Source organism: Ranitomeya variabilis, chromosome 3 (assembly GCF_051348905.1).
Source record: "Ranitomeya variabilis isolate aRanVar5 chromosome 3, aRanVar5.hap1, whole genome shotgun sequence".
In the NCBI taxonomy this organism is placed as follows: Eukaryota; Metazoa; Chordata; class Amphibia; order Anura; family Dendrobatidae; genus Ranitomeya; species Ranitomeya variabilis.
This window is the reverse complement of record NC_135234.1, coordinates 268,645,273-268,668,198: the sequence shown is the minus strand read 5'-3', so window position 1 is coordinate 268,668,198 and position 22,926 is coordinate 268,645,273. Positions and strand designations below refer to the sequence as shown.

Below are 22,926 nucleotides of genomic sequence, written 5' to 3'. Positions count from 1 at the left end.
GCGTGTGCGTGTGTGTGTGTGTGTGTGTGTGTGTGTGTGTGTGTGTGTGTGTGTGTAAAATTTTAAACACGTACATACAGTTAAGTCCATATATATTTGGACAGAGACAACATTTTTCTAATTTTGGTTACAGACATTACCACAATCAATTTTAAACAAAACAATTCAGATGCAGTTGAAGTTCAGACTTCCAGCTTTCATTTGAGGGTATCCACATTAAAATTGGATGAAGGGTTTAGGAGTTTCAGCTCCTTAACATGTGCCACCCTGTTTTTAAAAAGGGACCAAAAGTAATAGGACAGATTAAATTTTAAATAAAATGTTCATTTTTAGTACTTGTTTGAAAACCCTTTGTTGGCAATGACTGCCTGAAGTCTTGAACTCATGGACATGACCAGACGCTGAGTTTCCTCCTTTTTGATGCTCTGCCAGGCCTTCACTGCGGTGGTTTTCAGTTGCTGTTTGTTTGTGAGCCTTTCTGTCTGAAGTTTAGTCTTTAACAAGTGAAATGCATGCTCAAATGGGTTGAGATCAGGTGACTGACTTGGCCATTCAAGAATATTCCACTTCTTTGCTTTAATAAACTCCTCGGTTGCTTTGGCTTTATGTTTTGGGTCATTGACCATCTGGTCGTCGTTTCATACTACAATCAGTTTGGCTGCATTTGGCTGGATCTGAGCACACAGTATGGCTCTGAATACCTCACAATTCATTCGGCTGCTTCTGTCCTGTGTCACATCAATAAATACTAGTGACCCAGTGCTACTGACAGCCATGCATGCCCAAGCCATCACACTGCCTCCACCGTGTTTTACAGATGATGTGGTATGCTTTGGATCATGAGCTGCAACACGCCTTCGCCATACTTTTCTCTTTCCATCATTCTGGTAGAGGTTGATCTTGGTTTCATCTGTCCAAAGAATGTTCTTCCAGAACTGTGCTGGCTTTTTTAGGTTTTTTTTTTTTTTTTTTTAGCAAAGTCCAGTCTAGCCTTTTTATGCTTGATGATTATGAGTGGCTTGCACCGTGCAGTAAACCCTCTGTATTTACCTTCATACAGTCTTCTCTTTATGGTAGATTTGGATATTAATACGCCTACCTCCTGGAGAGATTTGTTCACTTGACTGGCTGTTGTGAAGGGGTTTCTCTTCACCATGGAGATTATTCTGCGATCATCCACCACTGTTGTCTTCCGTGGGTGCCCAGGTCTTTTTGCATTGAGGAGTTCACCAGTGCTTTCTTTCTCTCTCAGGAGTGGCAAAATCTACAGTTTGGTACATCCTAATATTGTAGCAATTTCTCGGATGGGTTTTTTCTGTTTTCACAGCTTAAGGATGGCTTGTTTCACCTGCATGGAGAGCTCCTTTGACTGCATGTTTACTTCACAGCAAAACCTTCCAAATGCAAGCACCACACCTCAAATCAACTCCAGGCCTTTTACCTGCTTAATTGAGAATGACATAACGAAGGGATTGCCCAATCCCACACCTGTCCATAAAATAGCCTTGGAGTCAATTGTCCAATTACTTTTGGTTATGGAGCTGAAACTCCTAAACCCTTCATCCAATTTTAATGTGGATACCCTCAAATGAAAGCTGAAAGTCTGAACTTCAACTGCATCTGAATTGTTTTGTTTAAAATTCATTGTGGTAATGTCTATAACCAAAATTAGAAAAATGTTGTACATACACAAGACACTACTAGATTTTCTTAAACTGAGCACTAAACTATAGTCACCATAACTGCTTTATGAAAGAATGCTACATCCACAGTCCTATATAATTGAACATAAGGGTATTCCTCACCAGCGCAGAGGCACTAGCCCTTCTTTGTTCCCTCTTTCTCTGTAGCTGACCATGTGGCATATCGTGTCGATAGATACATTCAGATTTAAAAGGGCAGTACCCATTGCTCCTAAGAAAGAATCGGCAGCGGATCTTACTGCAGAAGAAAGGCTGAATTAAGAGTCATCTTCAAATCAGTGGGTGCTCCAAACATACTCAATGATATAAAGTGACAAGTAGAAACAGTTCAATAGGTCAGGTGAGATTACAGTCTTGGCTGAAAGTGTTTGGCATCCCAGAAATTGTCCCAGAAAATGAAGCATTTCTCCCTGAAAATTATTGCAGTTATACATGTGTTGGCACTGAACTTAATATTTAATTGCACACCCTTTGAAATACACTGCTCAAAAAAATAAAGGGAACACTAAAATCCAACATCCTAGATATCACTGAATGAAATATTGCAGTTGTAAATCTTTATTCATTACACAGTGGAATGTGTTGAGAACAATGAAACCTAAAAATGATCAACGTAAATCACAACCAATATCCCACAGGATGCCTTGAGTTGGAATGATGTTCAAAATCAAAGAAAATGAAGCTACAGACTGATCCAACTTCAGTGGATATGCCTCAAGACAAGGAAATGATTCTCAGTAGTGTTTGTGGCCTCCACATGCCTGTATGATCTCCCTACAATGCCTGGGTATGCTCCTAATGAGGCGGCGGATGGTCTCCTGAGGGATCTCCTCCCAGACCTGGACTAAAGCATCCGCCAACTTCTGGACAGTCTGTGGTGCAATGTGACGTTGGTAGATGGTGCGAGACATGATGTCCCGAGACATGATGTCCCAGATGTGTTCAATCGGATTCAGGTCTGGGGAACGGGTGGGCCAGTCCATAGCTTCAATGCCTTCATTTTGCAGGAACTGCTTACACACTCCAGCCACATGAGGTCTGGCATTGTCCTGCATTAGGAGGAACCCAGGACAAACTGCACCAGCATATGGTCTCGCAAGGGGTCTGAGGATCTCATCTCGGTACCTAATGGCAGTCAGGCTATCTCTGGCAAGCACATGGAGGGCTGTGCGGCCCCCAAAAGAATTGCCACTCCACACCACTACTGACCCACTGCCAAACCGGTCTTGCTGAAGGATGTTGCAGGCAGCAGATCACTCTCCATGGCATCTCCAGACTGTCACGTCTGTCATATGTGCTCAGTGTGAACCTGCTTTCATCTGAAGAGCACAGGGCGCCAGTGGCCAATTTGCCAATCCGGTGTTCTGTGACAAATGCCAAGCGTCCTTCACGGTGTTGGGCTGTGAGCAAAACACCCATCTGTGGACGTCGGGCACTCAGACCATCCTCATGGAGTCGGTTTCTAACCATTTGTGCAGACACATGCACATTTGTGGCCTGCTGGAGGTCATTTTGCAGGGCTCCGGCAGTGCTCCTGCTATTCCTCCTTGCACAAAGGCAGAGATAGCGGCGATGCTGCTGGGATGTTGCCCTCCTACGGCCCCCTCCACGTCTCCTGGTGTACTAGTAGTGCCTCCAGCCTCTGGACACTACATTGACAGACAGCAAACCACCTTGCCACAGTTCGCATTGATGTGCCATCCTGGATGAGCTGCACTACCTGAGCCACTTGTGTGGGTTGTAGAGTCCCACTCATGCTACCACAAGTGTGAAAGCACAACCAACATTCAAAAGTGACCAAAACATCAGCCAGAAAGCATTGGTACTGAGATGTGGTCTGTGGTCCCCACCCGCAGAACCACTCCTTTATTGAGGATGTCTTGATAATTGCCAAAAACTTCCATCTGTTGTCTATTCCATTTGCACAACAGCATGTGAAATGGATTGTCAGATAGTGTTGCTTCCTAAGTGGACAGTGATTTCACAGTAGTTTGATTTACTTGGAGTTATATTCTCGGTTTTAAGTGTTCCCTTTATTTTTTGAGTAGTGTATGTAACTGCAATCGATTCTTATAACCATCAACAAGCTTATTGCACCTATCAACTGGAATTTTGGAGCCCTCTTCTCTTATATTATACCGCTTCAGGTCTCATATTTGCCTTCTCAACAGCAATTTTAAGATTTCTCCACATGTGTGCAATCGGGATTTAGTTACGTTTTCATTGCTGACCACTTCAGAACTCTGCATTGCTTTATTCCCATCCATATCTGGGTGCTTCTTGAAGTTTGGGGTCATTGTCCTGCTGGAAAATCCGTGACCTAGGACACAAACTAAGCTTTCTGACATTGGGCTCTACATCAAGACCCAAAATCTTTTGGTAATCTTCACATTTCATGATGCTTTAACCCCTTTCTACCATTGGACATACTATTCCGTCCATGTGGGGTGGGCCCTACTTCCCATGGACGGAATAGTACGTCCTGCACGATCAGCCGCACTTACGGGGAGAGCGCGGCCGGGTGTCAGCTGACTATTGCAGCTGACATTCGGCACTATGTGCCAGGAGCGGTCACGGACCGCTCCTGGCACATTAACCCCCGGCACACTGCGATCAAAGATGATCGCAGCATTCCGGTGGCATAGGGAAGCATCGCGCAGGGAGGGGGCTCCCTGCGTGCTTCCCTGAGACCCTCGGAGCAACGCGATGTGATCGCGTTGCTCCGAGGGTCTCCTATCTCTTCCTCCCTGCAGGCCCCAGACCCAAAATGGCCACGGGGGGCCTTCCGGGTCCTGCAGGAAGGTGGCTTGCAAGCGCCTGCTCAGAGCAGGTGCTGGTAAGCTTCCTTCAGTGCCTGTGTGATCGCTGATCCGACAGTGCACTGCAAAGTGTCAGATCAGCGATCTGATATATAGTGATGTCCCCCTGGGGCAATGCAAAAAAGTAAAAAAAAAAACAAACATTTACATGAGTAAAAAAAAAAAAAATTCCTAAATAAAGAAAAAAAAATATATTGTTCCAATAAATACATTTCTTTATCTAAATAAAAAAAATATAAAAGTACACATTTAGTATCGCCGCGTCCGTAACGACCTATAAAACTGTCCCACTAGTTAACCCCTTCAGTGAACACTAAAAAAAAATAAAAAATAAATACCGGATTACTTACCGGTAATGCTCTTTTATAGAGCCCACGACAGCACGCACTAGAGAGAGGGGATCCGCCCCTAGGAACAGGAAGCCTACAGAGATAAAAGTGGCGGCCCCCCCCCTCAGTTGTATTACAGAGAATAGGAGGAACCGCCGCCACGCTTTAGTTAACAAGCTCAGTAATATGTACATACTTACAAACTTATACTATATCATTCTACTATTAACACCCCTCACCACCAAAGAACCTCGTGCTACTATAATAAGGGAGGGATGTGAGTGAGTGCTGTCGTGGGCTCTATGAAAGAGCATTACCGGTAAGTAATGCAGTATTTTCTATTCGCCACGACAGCAGCCACTAGAGAGATTTACAGAGATTATAACTTGGGTGGGTTCACAGTGTCAAGGACCGATATTCCAAAGGTTAGGTCAGAGGATGAAGACAGGTCTAATCTATAGTGCTTATAAAAAGTACTAGGCGAAGACCAGGTTACGGCCTTACATATAAGGTCTATTGGGACGTCTGCCTTCTCCGCCCAGGAAGCCGACAAAGCCCTTGTAGAGTGTACTCCCACATGTGGTGGTGGATCTCTTCCTTTAGCCTTATATGCCAGGATTATGGCATCTCTAATCCAGCGTGATAACGTATTCTTTGTAACTCTGGAGCCTTTCTTTTTACCCTGGAAAGACACAAAGAGAGCCCTACTCTTTCTCCAGTCCCTGGTCCTTTCTAAGTAGGCCAGAACAGTCCTCTTAACATCTAGGGCATGAATTTTCTCCTCCTCTGGAGTCGAGTGGTCTTCATAAAAAGTAGGCAGGAAGATCTCTTGGGATCTATGAAACTTAGTAGCAACTTTGGGAAGATAGAATAATTTTAAAGACGGACTCGTCCTGTCAGGTGTTACTGATAAAAACTGAGGGTCTATTGACAAGGCTTAGGGTACTGTCACACTGCAACTTTCCAACGATCACGACCAGCGATACGACCTGGCCGTGATCGTTGGAAAGTCGTTGTGTGGTTGCTGGAGAGCTGTCACACAGACCGCTCTCCAGCGACCAAAGATGCCGAAGGCCCCGGGTAACCAGGGTAAACATCGGGTTACTAAGCGCAGGGCCGCGCTTAGTAACCCGATGTTTACCCTGGTTACCATCGTAAAAGTAAAAAAAAACAAAAAAAAACAGTACATACTCACATTCTGGTGTCCGTCAGGTCCCTTGCAGTCTGCTTCCCGCTCTGACTGAGTGCCGCCGTAAAGTGAAAGCAGATCACAGCGGTGACGTCACCGCTGTGCTCTGCTCTTACTTTCCGGCCGGGAGTCAGTCAGAGCGGGAAGCAGACTGCGAGGGACCTGACGGACACCAGAATGTGAGTATGTACTGTTTTTTTTTGTTTTTTTTTACTTTTACGATGGTAACCAGGGTAAACATCGGGTTACTAAGCGCGGCCCTGCGCTTAGTAACCCGATGTTTACCCTGGTTACAAGCGAACGCATCGTTGGATCGGTGTCACACACACCGATCCAACGATGACAGCGGGAGATCCAGCGACGAAAGAAAGTTCCAAACGATCTGCTACGACGTACGATTCTCAGCGGGGTCCCTGATCGCTGCTGCGTGTCAGACACAGCGATATCGTATGGATATCGCTGGAACATCACGGATCGTACCGTCGTAGCGACAAAAGTGCCACTGTGACAGTACCCTTAGAGATCGCTCACTCTCCTAGCAGACGCCAACGCTACTAACAATACGGTCTTTAATTAGATGTGTTTCAATGAGGCTGTATGAAGAGGCTCGAAAGGGCTCTCTGTTAATGTGTCCAGGACCAAACTTAGATCCCATTGTGGGACCTGTGGTATATGGATCGGTTTTGACCATTCACATGCCGACATAAAACGGGATATCCACCTATTGCCTGCAATATCATAATTGAAGAGAGCTCCTGGAGCTGAAATATGAACTTTTAGAGTGCTTGCAGAGAGACCTAACTCAAGTCCCTTCTGCAGAAACTCCAATATTGGAAATATGGGTATCTCAGAAGGAAACTGCACTGTGTGGAACTCGAGAAATTTTCTCCAGACTCGGGCATAAATTCTTGTAGTGGATGGCTTTCTACTTTTCATGAGGGTATCTATCAACTTTTTAGAGAATCCTCCAAGATTCAATAACTGCCTCTCAAATTCCAAACTGTCAAGTTCATACCCTTTACTTGAGGGTGGAAGTAAGGCCCTTGAGACAGTAGGTCTTTGGTCTGAGGAAGAATCCAAGGGTCGGTAATCGACATTGCCCTGAGCCATGAAAACCATGGCCTTTTGGGCCAAAATGGAGCTATCATCAATACTCTTGCCCCTTCTTCCCTTATTTTTCTGATAACTATGGGTAGAAGATTCCATGGGGGAAAGGCATAACCCAGACTGAATGTAGGGCATCGAATATGTCCCGATTGTCCTGTCTGCACAACGAGGCGAATGTTCTGACCTGTCGGTTGGACCTTGTTGAAAATAAGTCTGAGGTACTCCCCATCGGGCAGTTATCAGTCTGAAGATTCGTCTGTTGAGCATCCATTCTCCTTGATGAAGGGTGTGGTGGCTGAGAAAATTGTCACAAAGATTGTCTATACCTCGGATATGTACTGCTGATGGGGACAAAGATGATTTTCGGCTAGATTCATTTTGTCTTATGTAACGTTCATGAGAGTGTCTGACCGCGTACCTCCCTAATGGTTTAGGTAGGCTACCGAGGTGGTGTTGTCGGAAAAGATCCTTGTATGGGGGCCCCGCAGCTGCGGAAGAAAGTGGAGTATGGCATAATATATTACTTTTAATTCTTTTACATTGGAAGAGTCGCTAGATTCTGCTCTAGACCAAAGCCCCTGAACCATCTGCTCCTGAAAATGTGCACCCCAGCCCCCTGGACTAGGGTCTGTGGTCACTATGTTTGAAGGCATTATTACCCAAAGAACTCCGCCCGAGAGATTTTTTCGGTCCAACCACCATGTAAGGGAGCGAACTACATCTAATGTTAGAGAGATTGTCTGATCTAAATGTCCCTGCTTTCTAATGTCCTCTCCTAATACGAATCTCTGCAGTTGTCTAGTATGAAACTCTGCCCATTGTACTGCAGGAATACATGAAGTTAATGATCCTAGCAAGGACATGGCTGGCACTTCTTAATGACATACTACGCTTCTCAATCGCTAGGCTCACCTTATTAATTATTGATGTCTTCTTATCCTCAGGAAGCAAACATTTATGGCTTTCTGAGTTTAGAAGAAGTCCAAGAAACTTTTGACATGTTACCGGCTGGAGTCTGGATTTTTCCCAATTGATAATCCAGCCAAGTTTTTGCAGAGAAACAACAACTTCCTCCAACCTCTGCTCACACTGAAGGGGGGGGGGGATCTCCCTACTATTAGTAGGTCGTCTAGGTACGGAATAACTAGTGTATCTTTTACCCGTAGATAGGACATCACCTCTAATAGCTTGGTAGAAACTCTCGGAGCCATAGACAACCCAAAGGGCATTGCTCTAAACTGCAGATGACAAATCTTGCCGTTCATTACTACCGCCACCCTGAGGAATTGCTGGTGTGATTGGTGTATAGGAAGATGATAATAAGCATCTTTAAGATTCAAGACCACCACATAGCAACCAGGAAACGGAGTCTATATGTTCAGCTATAAAAAAAAAATCTATCTTAAATGTCTTGGATCTTAAAAAGGTGTTTAATTTTTTTTAAATTTATTATAGTCCTGAAGGATCCATCAGGCTTGGTAATCAGAAACAAGGGGGAGTAAAATCCCTTCCCTATTTGAGATGACGGAACCTCTATTAACACTTGTTTGGCTAAGAGACTTAATTTCAAGCTCTAGCTCCTCCTGCTGTGGTTTAGATTTTAAGGAAGTCAAAAGGAAAGAATCCGGAGGTGTCCGGATAAGGTCTAAGGTCAGGCCTGATAACTAATTCTTGGGCCATAGATCTAGTGTCATTTCCTACCATTGATTAGTGAACTTTAGCAATCTACCTCCTACTGGCAGAATAGGATTAGCGGGATCCATCAGCCGATTTGAAGGGACGTTTATTGAATAGGGTCCCCTTCTGTCAGAACTCCTTGTTATTCCAGCAGTCCTTAAAGTCTTTTCTCTTGCCAAATGGTGGCTTTCTGAATGCCCTTCTGTAAGAAGGAATAAAAAGGATTAGGAAACCCTTCTTTCCTCTCACCTGCTTTGGTCAGGATATCATCCAGAACAGTCCCGAAAAGGTACTCACCCTGACAGGGTATGGCACACAGCTTAGATCTGGACTGAGCATCCCCCTTCCAATTTTTTAACCACAATGCTGTATTGGTTACATTAGCCGTTCTGGCTGCCAAACGGAGAGAGTCTATTGAGGCATCTGATAAAAAGGCCGCAGCACCCTTAATCAAGGGAATAGAGGTACGCAATTTTTCTCTAGACATACCATTCTTAATATTCTGATCCAGCTGGTCTAGCCAAACCAGCATAGACCTGCCAGTGCACGTGGCCGAAATCGCTGGCTTGAATGCAGTGATACAAGCTTCCCAGGACCCCTTTAGAAGCGTATCTGATTTCCTATCCATTGGATCAGATAGAGTTCCTGCGTCCTCTACAGGCAAGGAGGAGCGGGCAGAAGTGGAGGCTACCGCCACATCTACTTTAGGCACCTTAGCCCAGGTGGCCAAGTCTTTGTCGTCAAAAGGGTAAAACCTTTTACAAGATATGGGTACAAACCCCTTCTGTCCCTGCTTATTCCATTCCCTTTTAACGAGGTCCTTAATGGTCTGAATTACAGGAAATACATGACCTTTTCGCTGGGAGAGACCCGCAACCATAACTTCTTGCGGCATCGGAGGTTCTTTGGATTCGGATAAACCCATAGTGTTTCTTACAGATTTTACCAAATTATTAACACCGTCAGTAGGAAACACGGGTATTACATACCTGGTAATGTGTTTTTTTCATGAGACATGACGGCACCACGAGAGAGGGGATCCGCCCATCAAGGACAGGAAACCTTCAAGATAAAAGGGGCGGCTCCTCTCTCCACATCAGTTGTTTTACAGAGTATGAGAGGAACTCCGCTGGTTAGTGTACACATAAATAATACATCCTACATGGTTCTATTCACCGATACCCCAGGGAGTGTATAATACAAATAATGCTAATAATGCACCCAACTAATGACGTGATCAAAAGGGTGGGAATATAAAGGTGCCGTCATGTCTCATGAAAAAACACATTACCAGGTATGTAATACCCGTGTTTTTCCATCATACATGACGGCACCACAAGAGAGTTACAGAGATATGTATTCTCTTTTAGGGAGGGATCACTGCTTGTAACACTCTTCTCCCAAATGTGAGATCAGAGGTAGCATATAGGTCTAGCCTATAATGATTAAAAAATGTAGACGGAGAGGACCAAGTGGCCGCCTTACAGATTTGGTCGATGGTAGCATCTGCTCTCTCCGCCCACGATGTTGCCATGGCACTCGTGGAATGGGCTTTCAGACCCTGTGGAACAGCCCTGCCTGCACTACTATATGCTAGAATAATGGCTTCTCACCGATCTATAGTTTGTTTTGAGGCTTTAAGGCCCTTCCTTGACCCCTGGAATGAAACAAATAAAGCCCTCTGTTTCCTCCAGGATTTTGTCATCTCTAGGTACATCTCCTGACATCTAGGCAATGGAGTCACTCCTCTTTCTTGTTACTAGGATTGGGACAGAAAGAGGGTAGGGTTATATCCTGAGCCCTATGAAATCTCGATACCACTTTGGGGAGATATGCCGGATCGAATTTTAATACGACCCTATCGTCCATAATTTGTGTGTAAGGGGGGGGGGGGGTCAGCTGACAACGCGTGTAAATCCTCCACCCTACGGGCCGATGTAAGTGCCACTAACAAAGCTGTTTTTAATGTTAGTACTTTATCTGAAATAGTATTTAACGGCTCAAAGGGGCTTTCTGTCAAAGCTGTTAACAGTAAATTTAGATCCCATGGTGGAGGAGTAGGGGGTGGAACAGAGTCAGTTCTACTACAAGCTCGGATAAACCTCACCACCCACCTATTGCTTGCCAGGTCACAGTTGAATAAGGCTGCTAAGGCTGAAATGTGTACTTTGAGGGTACTAACAGCTAACCCCAGATCTAAGCCCTTTTGCAGGAACTCCAGTATTGCCACTATCAGGACCTCCCCTTCCCGTATTGGCCCTGAGCTGGAGAGGAATTTCTTCCATATTCTCCCATAGATCTTGGTTGTTACTGGTTTTCTACTACTGAGCAAGGTGGATATTAAACCAGCTGAGAACCCTTCTTTCTCTAACAACGACCATTCAAATGCCAGGCTGTCAAATGTAGCCCGGAATTCTGCAGGTGGTTGAAGGGGCCCTGTGTTAGAAGGTCCTGGTCTTCCGGGAGAACCCACAGGTCCGTCACTGACATCTCTCAGCCAGTAAAACCATGGTCTTTTCGGCCAGAAGGGAGCTATTACAATCACTCTGGCCTTGTCCTCCCTGATCTTCCTCAGAACTGCTGGGATTAGACATATCGGTGGGAAGGCATACAGAAGTCCTGACGTCCATTCTATGCTGAAGGCACCTACTGCCAACGGCCTGTCTGCTGGGTTCAGGGAGCAGAACCTTTGAACTTTTTTGTTGGCTTTCGAGGCAAAGAGGTCTACACTGGGTTTTCCCCACATGTGCACTATCCGTTGAAAAATTGACTTTTCTAGGGACCATTCTCCTTGCCTCAAGTGGTTCCTGCTTAAAAAGTCTGCCTTTATATTGTCCACACCTCGAATATGCAGGGCTGATAATGAAAGGAAATGCCTTTCGGCTAGAGACATGAGTCTTCTGGTTATGTGCATCAGTGACAGAGAACGGGTGCCCCCCTGGTGTTTCACGTATGCGACCGCTGTCCGGTTGTCCGATAGGACTCTCACATGATGCCCTGTCAAGTGTGGAAGTAATCTCTCTAGCGCCTTTTCTGTTGCTAGGAGTTCCCACTCGTTTGAGGATAGATTTTTCTCCTCTTGAGCCCTGGGATCTTGGACCCATAGCGTGTCTGAGTGAGCTCCCCACCCCCATGGACTGGCATCCATTGTGATCACTTTGGAGACTGTATATGTCCAGGGAACTCCTCTTGGAGATGACTATCTGTAACCACCACCTGAGCGATTGGAGTACAGAGAGTGGGAGAATGAGCTTCTGCTCTAGCTGCCCCTGAAGTTCCAGTTCCTTCTGCAGCACACACCACTGCAGTTCTCTTGCATGGAACTGGGCCCATTTTACTGCCGGTATGCAGGAGGTTAGGGACCCCAATACTGACATGGCTCTTAAAGTCATCTCTGGTTTTGTTAATGTTGTCAATCATTTGTTTGATTTTTTCCTCTTTTTCTTCTGGGAGGCAACACTCCTGTGCCACGGAGTCTACCGTTATCCCCAGGAAATTCTGGACCATTGCTGGCTCTAGTTTGGATTTCCTGAGGTTTAGTTGCCGTCCCAGTGTCTGTAGAGTGTCCATCACTATCCTGACCTGCTCCTGACAGTGAGAAAAGTTCTTCCCCACGATCAGGAAGTCGTCCAAGTAGGGTACTAGCAGAGTGTCTTTCTCTGAGATGTGCTGTGACCTCTGCAATCAGCTTTGTAAATATCCGTGGGGCTGTTGCTATCCCAAAGGGCAGAGCCCTGTACTGAAAGTGACGCAACTGGGACCCCATCTAAACTGCCACTCTGAGAAACTGACGATCTTGCTGTCTGATTGGGACGTGATAATTAGCGTCCTTGAGGTCGAGGACGGACATGTAACACTGGGGATATAGAAGTTTCACCGCTGATTTTATGGTTTCCATCTTGAATGAGGGTATTATAAGAAATTTGTTGAGGCCTTTTAAATTTATTGTCCTCCAAGAATTGTCCGGTTTTTTTATGAGAAAAAGAGGGGAATAAAATCCTTCCCTCTATAGGAACTTCTTCCAAGACGTGCTTGTCTAGGAGTGATGTTACTTCCCCCTCCAGACTGTCTTGTTTCTCTTGGGAGGACTGTACCGGGGTCTGCATATATCTTCTTGGAGGCCAGTGGTGGAATTTTAGTTTTAGGCCTGATCCATACGCTGGATGAGATCCTCTCCCAGGCTGGAAGGAAGTGAGAGAGCCTCCCTCCCACCTGAGAAGGACCGTCACTGGGAGGGTTTTTTGGTGTCTCTGGGGGACTTGCCAAAATAGAAGCCCTTTCCTCCCCTGGGTCACTTGTCCGGGTTGCTCCTGTCTCGGTCTCTATACTGCTGCCTTCGGAATTTTTGGCCTCTCCGAAAGGAGCGACGAAAAGGGCTGAAATGGCTGTTTTGGAAAGTCTTTTTATCACCGGCTTTCTCCAACACCTCGTCTAATGCCGGTCCGAACAGGAAGTTCCCCTCACATGGCAAAGAGCAAAGCTTCATCTTCGCCTGAGTATCTCCTGGCCAGCATTTAAGCCATACGGCACGGCGTCCTGTGTTAGCTAAAGCTGCTGATTTTGCTGCCAGTCTAGCAGAGTCTGCTGATGCTTCAGCTAGAAACACTGCCGCTGCTCTCATGGTTGGTATTGCCTCTAGGATAGTCTCTCTGGGAACTTTTTGTTCTACCTGTTCCTCCAGGTTGTCTATCCAGATTTTTAAGGATCTGGCTAAACAAGTGGCCGCGATAGCTGGCCTTAGTGCTCCTGCCGAGGCTTCCCATGCCGTTTTCAGGGAACTGTCCACTTTCCTGTCCAGAGGTTCTTTTAGAGAACCTAGGTCCTCGAATGGCAGGGAGGATTTCCTGGCCACTTTTGAGACTGCCACATTAATCTTTGGGGCTCCATCCCAAGATAAGGACGCCTCTTCCTCAAATGGATACCTTCTCTTTAGGGAGGTGGTTATTTGGGACCTTTTTTCCGGTTTTTGCCATTCCCTTTTAATCAATTCCTGTAGCTGTTCATTAATAGGGAATGACCTCCGTTTTCTCTTTTGTAGACCACTGAACATAAGTTCCCGGGCTCTCTTTTTAGCCTTCTCATCTACCAGCCCCATGGTAGAGCGAACAGCTTTTATAAGCTTATCCGTAGCCTCTGCTGGAAAAGTATCCTCCTCCTCTGAGCTACTATCTGAGCAGCGGGCTGTATCCGAGTCCCCCTCTGACTCCGAGGAATCTCTTTGGGATGCTACTGAGGGGCTGGATCTGTCCCTAGATCTGGCATCTGTGTCCACTGTCTGTAATGCTTTTACGGACCTAGAGACTTCGGACTGGATCAGAGATCTTAGGCTGTCCGTAAAGGAGGGTGTTTCCTCCGCCACAGTCTTGTCGATACACTCCTGACACAGTCTTATACCCCAAGATGTCTTTAAAGGCTTTTTACATACGGGACACTCCTTTTTAGTTTTTGCCTTAAATATTTGGGTACCTCCTATACTCCGCCCCCCCCCCCCCCCCCATGTTTGTAAGAAAAGAGGGGAGAGACGGAGATAAGAGAAGAGAAAAGAACAGACATTAAGGTACCTTCACACGAAACGATATCGCTAGCGATCCGTGACGTTGCAGCGTCCTGGCTAGCGATATCGTTTCGTTTGACACGCAGCAGCGATCAGGATCCTGCTGTGATGTCGCTGGTCGCTGAATAAAGTCCAGAACTTTATTTGGTCGTCCGATCGCCGTGTATCGTTGTGTTTGAAAGCAAACGCAACGATACCAGCGATATTTTACACTGGTAACCAGGGTAAACATCGGGTTGCTAAGCGCAGGGCCGCGCTTAGTAACCCGATGTTTACCCTGGTTACCAGCGTAAAAGTAAAAAAAACAAACAGTACATGCTCACCTGCGCGTCCCCCAGCCTCTACTTCCTGACACTGACTGAGCTCTGGCCTTAAAGTGAAAGTGAAAACACAGCGGTGACGTCACCGCTCTGCTGTTAGGGCCGGAGCTCAGTCAGTGTCAGGAAGCAGACGCTGGGGGACGCGCAGGTGAGCATGTAATGTTTGTTTTTTTTACTTTTACGCTGGTAACCAGGGTAAACATCGGGTTACTAAGCGCGGCCCTGCGCTTAGCAACCCGATGTTTACCCTGGTTACCTGGGGACCTCGGCATCGTTGGTCGCTGGAGAGCTGTCTGTGTGACAGCTCTCCAGCGATCAAACAGCGACGCTGCAGCGATCGGCATCGTTGTCGCTATCGCTGCAGCGTCGCTTCGTGTGAAGGTACCTTTAGTGTGCTGGGCTTCCTCGCAGTTCACTCACCACTCGGACGCTTTCAAAGTACCGGATCCGGAGGTTGGCTGGTTTTCTCCGTGTCTCCCAATGAGACTAGGGACCCCTCCTTGGTATGGCCATCCGTCCTGTACGCTGTCCGAGCAGATTCTGCTGCTGCCACGGCAGATCTGGCTCTTTTCACTTGAGCGAGACCGCCTCTCCTGCACCTCTTGCTGTGGCATCAAATGCTCTGGTGAAAAGCTCTCCATCTTACACCCACCACGTAACAAGAGTAGTCACCTTCAACCTGACCTGGTTTAGTGACACAGGGCAGCGCATCTGGTTCGTTTAAATAGATTCACTTTTTTTTTTTTTTTTTTTTTAACAAATCGCCTGGTTGATCCTGCCTTTACTGGTCGCTTCAGTAATCAGGTGTATGTTCGCACCTGTCATGAATGATTACCTGGCTGATCGTGCCTGCACCACTTCCGGTGCTCCTGTAATGCAATCAATCACCTGGTTGATCCTGCCTCTGCCGCCGCTAGCGCAACGCCTGCGCTGTATAAATATGCCAGAGCGCGCACCCGGCAACCACTTCCGGTGCATGCTCACCATTCACCTGGTTGATCCTGCCTCTCTGAACACTACGGACGGGCCTGCGCGTGCACCCGGACTTCCTTCCGATGCGCGCTGCTGTATTGTGCTCCAGGCGCGCATCCGGTTACCACTTCCGGTGCGCGCCGCCTCTTTCGGTCCCCCTGCCCCTTAGCTCCTGTATAACGTTCCGAGTGCTGCCGCCGGGTATCGTGCGCATGCGCATACCCACCATTTCCGGCACCCGACGCCGGCCGAGAAGGAGCTTGCAGTGCCGGGAATTCCAGACCACGGACTCCAGGAGGCAGCGCCGCACTCCCCAACGTCCAGATGCCCTCTTAGTGCTCCGGACACCACTCCTTTGTGCAGCCTCAGGTACCGACCAGGGGTAGGGGGGAGACCTGCTTTAAAAGCTCAACAGGGAGGTGCCCCAACCTCCGAGGAGACTTACTTAGCCTGGGCACCGATGTGCCTCACGGGCATCATGGCCATCATTGGTCAACAGGGGGGGCACAATAAAGTGACCCCCGGGGACAGCACGATTTTTTTGGGTTGCGCCACCTGCGGCCCCCGTGGATAATTTTCACCCAGGCGTTTGCCTCACGGGCTGTGGCCATGTGCTTCGCTCAGGGGGGGGGCATGGTATACATGGCCCCCGAGGCGACTGCCGGTACCTGGTGACGGGTGCAGCAGACCAGCACCTGCCCAAATCCACCCGACCCAGGCATCATCTTCTGTCTTCATCAGAAGTCAACCATCTTGAGGGTTCCCCGTCAAGGACAGGAAACCAACTGATGTGGAGAGAGCCGCCCCTTTCATCTTGAAGGTTTCCTGTCCTTGATGGGCGGATCCCCTCTCTCGTGGTGCCGTCATGTATGATGGAAAAAACACACCTAGTCCTCTTCCTCTGAGGAACCCGAAGCCTGTGAGACATCGGAATCAATTTCCCCACTTTGAGATATGTCTGCTCTAGGTGAGGGTGCTCTTTTGCCTCTCCTCTCTATATTCATAGAAGGGCCACCACTTAAGGACTGTAGCTCCTCACGGATCATAAGATGAATATCGTCCATCTTGACCGATCCCTCCTGTTGTAAGGTATTACTTATATACAAAAAGATTGTCATATTTGTATGAGTCAGGCAGGGGTTCAGCACATAATGCACACTGCCTCTTTAGTTTTCCCAGTCTTTGTGCCTATAAAAATAGAAACAGAAGAGACTACCATAAGCCTCAATGAAGCTTTATTTAAACTCACACGAATTTATGGTCATATACCGGCTCTAGGGTTGTTTGGCTGGGCTGGGGTGTAGAACGGGTTGATCATCTGTTCTTCCCCTTTTTCTCAGTGGAATCACTCACTTTTGAGTGTCCACTACCTTTTCTCCTAGTATCACCAACTGGTAATATTAACTCTAGTGGGCGCTCAGCAATATCCTCCTGGGATGACATGTTTGCACACACTCCACCATGCTGACATGCTTTATATAGTGGAGGCATCCATATACCAAACACACCCCTTCCTTCCTCTTTTTTTTTTTACCTCATTCTCTAAGGGGGAAGAGGCATTGCAGCCGGGATACACCAGACCCCACCGCCACAGCAAACATGGCGTCCAAAGCAGGAAACGCCATCCTCAACCCCACGCTCCCGGAAGTTAATCTAACAACTTCCGGGACGCTACTCATATCGCGCATCCATGCTGTCCCTCCGGCTATGGCGTGGCTGGAAGATACCGCTACCGAGGGGGTAAGCGCTTCTTTTGCAGCAACACTGCGACCGATACTGCCGTCACTTACCGACTTTGTGCCTCTGCCGTGCGGTGGACCGTGCAACAGTGTCACAGCAGGGAGACTGTTGAAACCCAAGGATTCCGACCTAACGTAACTAGAGGAGGGGGGAGCCAGGAGGATCATTCCCCCAAATGTTACCCGCTCTGGAACCCCTGCCGCTCAGCAGAGTCGTACAGGCGGCAATCCAGGTGGGTGTTCCTCTTCAACTTTAAGTCTTCAGAGAGTCTTCTCTGTAGGTTTCCATCTAGGAACAGGAAACCAACTGAGGAGCGAGGGGGGCCGCCCCTTTTCTCTCTGTAGGTTTCCTGTTCCTAGTGGCGGATCCCCTCTCTCTAGTGGGTGCTGTCGTGGCGAATGGAAAAAAAAAGGGCAAAAAAACCTATGCTTTATTATCATACCGCCAAACAAAAAGTGGAATAACACGCAATCAAAAAGACTGATCTAAATAACCATGGCACCGCTGAAAGTCATCTTGTCCCGCAAAAAATGAGCCACAATACAGCATCAATGAAAAAATAAAGTTATAGTCCTCAGAATAAAGTGATGCAAAAATAAAAACTATTTTATAGAAAAAATTATTATTGTATAAAAGCGCCAAAACAAAAAAAATGATATAAATGAGGCATCACTGTAATCATTCTGACCCGAAGAATAAAACTGCTTCAACAATTTTACCAAATGCGGAATGGTATAAGCACCCCCTCAAAAGAAATTCATGAATAGCTGGTTTTTGTTTATTCTTACCTCACAAAAATCGGAATAAAAAGCGATAAAAAAAGGTCACGTGCACGAAAATGGTACCAATAAAAACGTCAACTCGTCCCGCAAAAAACAAGACCTCACATGACTCTGGACCAAAATATGGAAAAATTATAGCTCTCAAAATGTGGAGACGCAAAAACTATTTTTTGCAATAAAAAGCGTCTTTCAGTGTGTGACGGCTGCCAATCATAAAAATCCGCTAAAAAACCCGCTATGAAAGTAAATCAACCCCCCCCCCCCCATCATCACCCCCTTAGTTAGGGAAAAATAAAAATTTTAAAAAATGTATTTATTTCCATTTTCCCATTAGGGTTTGGATTACTTTTACGGTTGGGATTAGGGTTAGGGGTGTGGTTAGGGTTATGGTTGGGATTAGGGTTAGGGGTGTGTTTGGGTTAGGGTTTCAGTTAGAATTGGGGGTTTCCACTGTTTAGGCACATCAGGGGCTCTCCAAAAATGACATGGCGTCCGATCTCAATTCCAGCCAATTCTGCGTTGAAAAAGTAAAACAGTGCTCCTTCCCTTCCGAGCTCTCCCGTGCGCCCAAACAGGGGTGTACCCCAACATATGGGGTATCCGCGTACTCAGGACAAATTGGACAACTTTTGGGGTCCAATTTCTCCTGTTACCCTTGGGAAAATACAAAACCGGGGGCTAAAAAATAATTTGTGTGGAAAAAAAAAAAACAAAAAAGGTAATTAGTTCTTACCGGTAATTGTATTTCCAGGAATCCACCTGACAGCACCATTGGAGGACGTCCTTCTTACCCTCAGTGGGACAGGAACAACAAGCGGTTAAAAGGACCCTCCCCACTCCACCCACCAGTGATTTTCTAAGTACCACATCTGGATGGATGCAAAAAAGAGTTTATTAACAGTTATGCACCAATGTTACATCACATTAGTCAATAGTAAAGACTTGCAGTGGGAGGGAACTAGTAGTGCTGTCAGGTGGATTCCTGGAAATACAATTACCGGTAAGAACTAATTACCGTTTTCCAGTACACCACCTGACAGCACCTTTGGAGAAATACCAAAGGATGTTTAACTAGGGTGGGACTACTGCATGTAACACTTTTCTACCAAAAGCTAACTGGTCTGATGCGACATCTAATTTATAGTGTCTAGCAAAGGTAGAAAGACTGGTCCAAGTCGCCGCCCTACAAATTTGCTCAGCTGAGGCTCCCCCCTTCTCCGCCCATGATGTAGAGATAGCTCGAGTTGAATGGGCTCTAAGAATATCCGGGGGATCTTTCCCTTGGTCTGTATATGCTAGGTTTATCATGGTTTTTATCCACCTAGCAATAGTTGATTTTGCTGCCTTACAACCTCTATTTGGACCCCCGTACTGAAACAAGTTAGTGTCTCGTCTCCAACCTTCTGTCGCCCCCAGGTATTTTAGAACAGTCTCCCCAACGTCAAGGTTATGGTAGACCCCTTCCTTTGTGTTTCTAGGGTGTTGGCAGAATGAAGGAAGGATTATCTCCTGATATATATTTGTAGAGGACACTACCTTGGGGAGGAAGGCTGGGTTAAGTCTTAGGCCATGTGCACACGTTCAGTATTTCGCGTTTTTCGCTATAAAAACGCGAAAAAAAACGATTACATATGCCTCACATTATTTTCAGTGTTTTCCGCATTTCTTGTGCAAATGTTGCATTTCTTTACGCGAAAAAAAATCGCATCGCGGAAAAAAAGCAACATGTTCATTAAATTTGCGGAATTGCGGGGATTCCGCACACTTAGGAAAGCATTGATCTGCTTACTTTCCGCATGTGGCTATGCCCGCCATGCAGGAAGTAAGCAGATCATGTGTGGTTGGTACCCAGGGTGGAGGAGAGGAGACTCTCCTCCACGGACTGGGCACCATATAATTGTTAAAAAAAGAATTAAAATAAAAAGTCATACTCACCTTCGATGGCCCCCAGAGTCTTCCCTCAGCGGTGCATGCTGCCGCTTCCGTTCCTATAACTGGTGTGTGTGAAGGACCTGCGACGACGTCGCGGTCAAGTGACCGTGACGTCATCGAAGGTTCCACACACACACACACACACACACACACACACACCCCATCTATAGGAACGGAAGCCGCTGAGAAGATCGGCTGTCTGCAGGTGAATAACCATTTTTTTATTATTTTTAAACATTCTATCTTTTACTATTGATGCTGCATAGGCTGCATCTATAGTAAAAAGTTGGTCACACTTGTCAAACACTGTTTGACAAGTGTGACCAACCTGTCAATCAGTTTTCCAAGCGATGCTACAGATCGCTTGGAAAACTTTAGCATTCTGCAAGCTAATTACGCTTGCAAAATGCTAAAAAAAAACGGGAAAAAAAAAAAACGCAAAAAAAAAAAAATTGCGGATTTCTTGCAGAAAATTTCCGGTTTTCTTCAGGAAATTTCTGCAAGAAATCCTGACGTGTGCACATACCCTTAAGACTATCCGGTCGTCAAAGATCTGAAGATATGGGCTCTGAGTGGAAAGGGCCTGCATCTCCCCCAGCCTTTTAGCTGATGTGATGGCAATCAGGAAGGCAGTTTTAAAGGAGAGATTGGCTATGCTCATATCTTCTGATAACAAGTACGGGGTTTAACACAGGGCATTAAGGACCAAGTTTAGGTGCCAAGGAGGAGTTGAATTTCTCACAAGTGGTCTTATTCTCTATGTAGCCCTGGAAAATCTTGCTATCCAAGGATGGGAGGCTAGTGACATATCAAAAAAGACACTAAGCGCTGCAATCTGTACTTTTAAAGTACTAGGCAGGAGGCCCTTCTCAAATCCGAGTTGCAGGAAGTCGAGGATTCTGGGAATGTCCGGTTTTGAGGTATCCACAGAAACCTCTCCCAGAAAGGAACAATACCACTTCCAGATTTTGTTGAAAATCACAGAAGTCACCGGCTTTCTGCTTGCCTGGAGTGTGGTAATAACATCTTCTGACAGGCCTCTGGATCTTAAGGTTTGCCTTTCAGGATCCAAGCAGATAGGTGAAGAGAATCTGGGTTCTTGTGGAACACCGGACCTAAGTAGAAGGTCCTGCCTGTTCGGTAATAAGATTGATCTCTCTGTTGACATTCTGGATAGTAGAGAGAACCAGCTCCTTTTTGGCCAAAAAGGAACCACCAGGATTACGGTTGCTCTCTCGTCTCGTATCTTCCTGAGTGTCTTTGGTATCAGAGGAAGAGGCGGGAATGCATACAGGAGCCCTTCTCCCCAATACTGAGACAAGGCATCTACTGCCGTGGCTCCGTCTAAAGGATTGAGTGAGAAAAATATTCTGGTCTTTGCATTTGACCTGGTGGCAAAAAGATCCACCTGAGGTGTTCACCATTCCTGACACAGACTGCTGAATACTTCTGGGTTCAGTTCCCATTCTCCAGGATGTACAGACTTTCTGCTCAAGTAGTCTGCTACTTGATTCTTGGCACCCTCCAGGTGAACTGCCGAGATGGATTTGACAGATTTCTCTGCCCATCTGAAAATCTGGTCTGCCAGGTGTTGCAGCGGTGGATGTCTCGGACCTCCTTGGTGTCTTAGAAATGGCACTGCTGTGACATTGTCGGACAGTATTCTTACGTGTCTGCCCCTTGACCTGTGACAGGCCCTGGTATAACACTTTCCAGATCGCATACAGCTCCCTGAAGTTTGAAGACCTCACGGCAATCTGAGGAGTCCATTCTCCCTGGTAATATGTTTTCTATATGACCGCCCCATCCGAATTGACTGGCGTCTGGTAACCGTAACACAGGGATCGAGGATCCATGGAACTCCCTCCTTTAGGTTTTCCGGTGTGGTCCACCAGGTCAGGGATCTCTTTACTGATGGAGACACAATCATCTTCTTGTCTAGGGAACTCTGTTTCCTGTTCCAAGATCTCAAGATTTCTCTCTGTAATCCCCGCGAGTGGAATTGGCTCCATTTCACACAAGGTATGCATGCCGTCATAAAGCCCAGAATCCTCATTGCCTCTCTTATGGAGGGGGTACTTCATCTGAATTGGTGTATGTGCCTGATCAAGGCCTCCTCTGTCTTCTGGTAAGAAAGATGTTCTTAGTTTGGAGTCTAATATGACCCCCCAAAATTTAATTCTGGAATCTGGGACCAGGCAAGATTTCTTCCAATTCACAATCCACCCCAGCTCCTGTAGGATGGAAAGTGTGAAGCTGCAATCTATTCTGAGAAGTTTCTCTGATCTCGCCATTATCAGAAAGTCGTCCAGATATGGTACTATGGTCACATTCTGATTTCTTAGATAGGCCACATCTTCTGACATCAGTTTGGTGAATATCCTGGGCGCCGAAGCAAGCCCGAAGGGGAGATATCTGAACTGGAAGTGATATAATATTCCCTTGTTCATTAGGGCAAATCTCAGAAATTTTTGGTAGGAAGCGTGTATTGTTACATGGTAGTATGCATTGCTCAGGTTTAAGGTGCACATCACCATGTCCTTGTCTATGAGAGGCGTTGTGGACTTTATAGATTCCATCCTGAATCTTTTGTACCGGACCCACCTGTTTAGGGGTTTTAAATTTATGATCGTCCGGGAGTCTGTTGTGAATTCCGCTCTTGGGCTCCCTCCGGTGGTTGTAAGTAGCACTTTTGTGAATTCTGCTCTTGGGCTCCCTCCTGTGGTTTTGAGTGGTATAGCTGCTTCTTGGATTTAGCATCAGCAGCTGCTTCCACTGAACGTCTTTCTGGCTCGGCTATTT

At 46.5% G+C, this 22,926-nt stretch overlaps 1 protein-coding gene across 6 annotated transcripts in view; it reads right to left on the bottom strand.

Annotated features, from left to right (window-relative positions):
• LOC143818160 (E3 ubiquitin-protein ligase makorin-2-like) overlaps nucleotides 1-22,926 on the bottom strand; it is a 106,156-nt gene that overhangs the window by 5,537 nt on the left and 77,693 nt on the right. For 4 of the 6 annotated variants that reach the window (XM_077299564.1, XM_077299563.1, XM_077299568.1 and 1 more), the window contains one exon: nucleotides 1,806-1,941. In XM_077299564.1, the coding sequence (XP_077155679.1) occupies nucleotides 1,806-1,941 (136 nt within the window). Of the gene's footprint in view, nucleotides 1-1,805; nucleotides 1,956-22,926 lie in introns of all 6 variants that reach the window. The other 2 variants (XM_077299566.1, XM_077299567.1) reach the window with 1 other exon arrangement.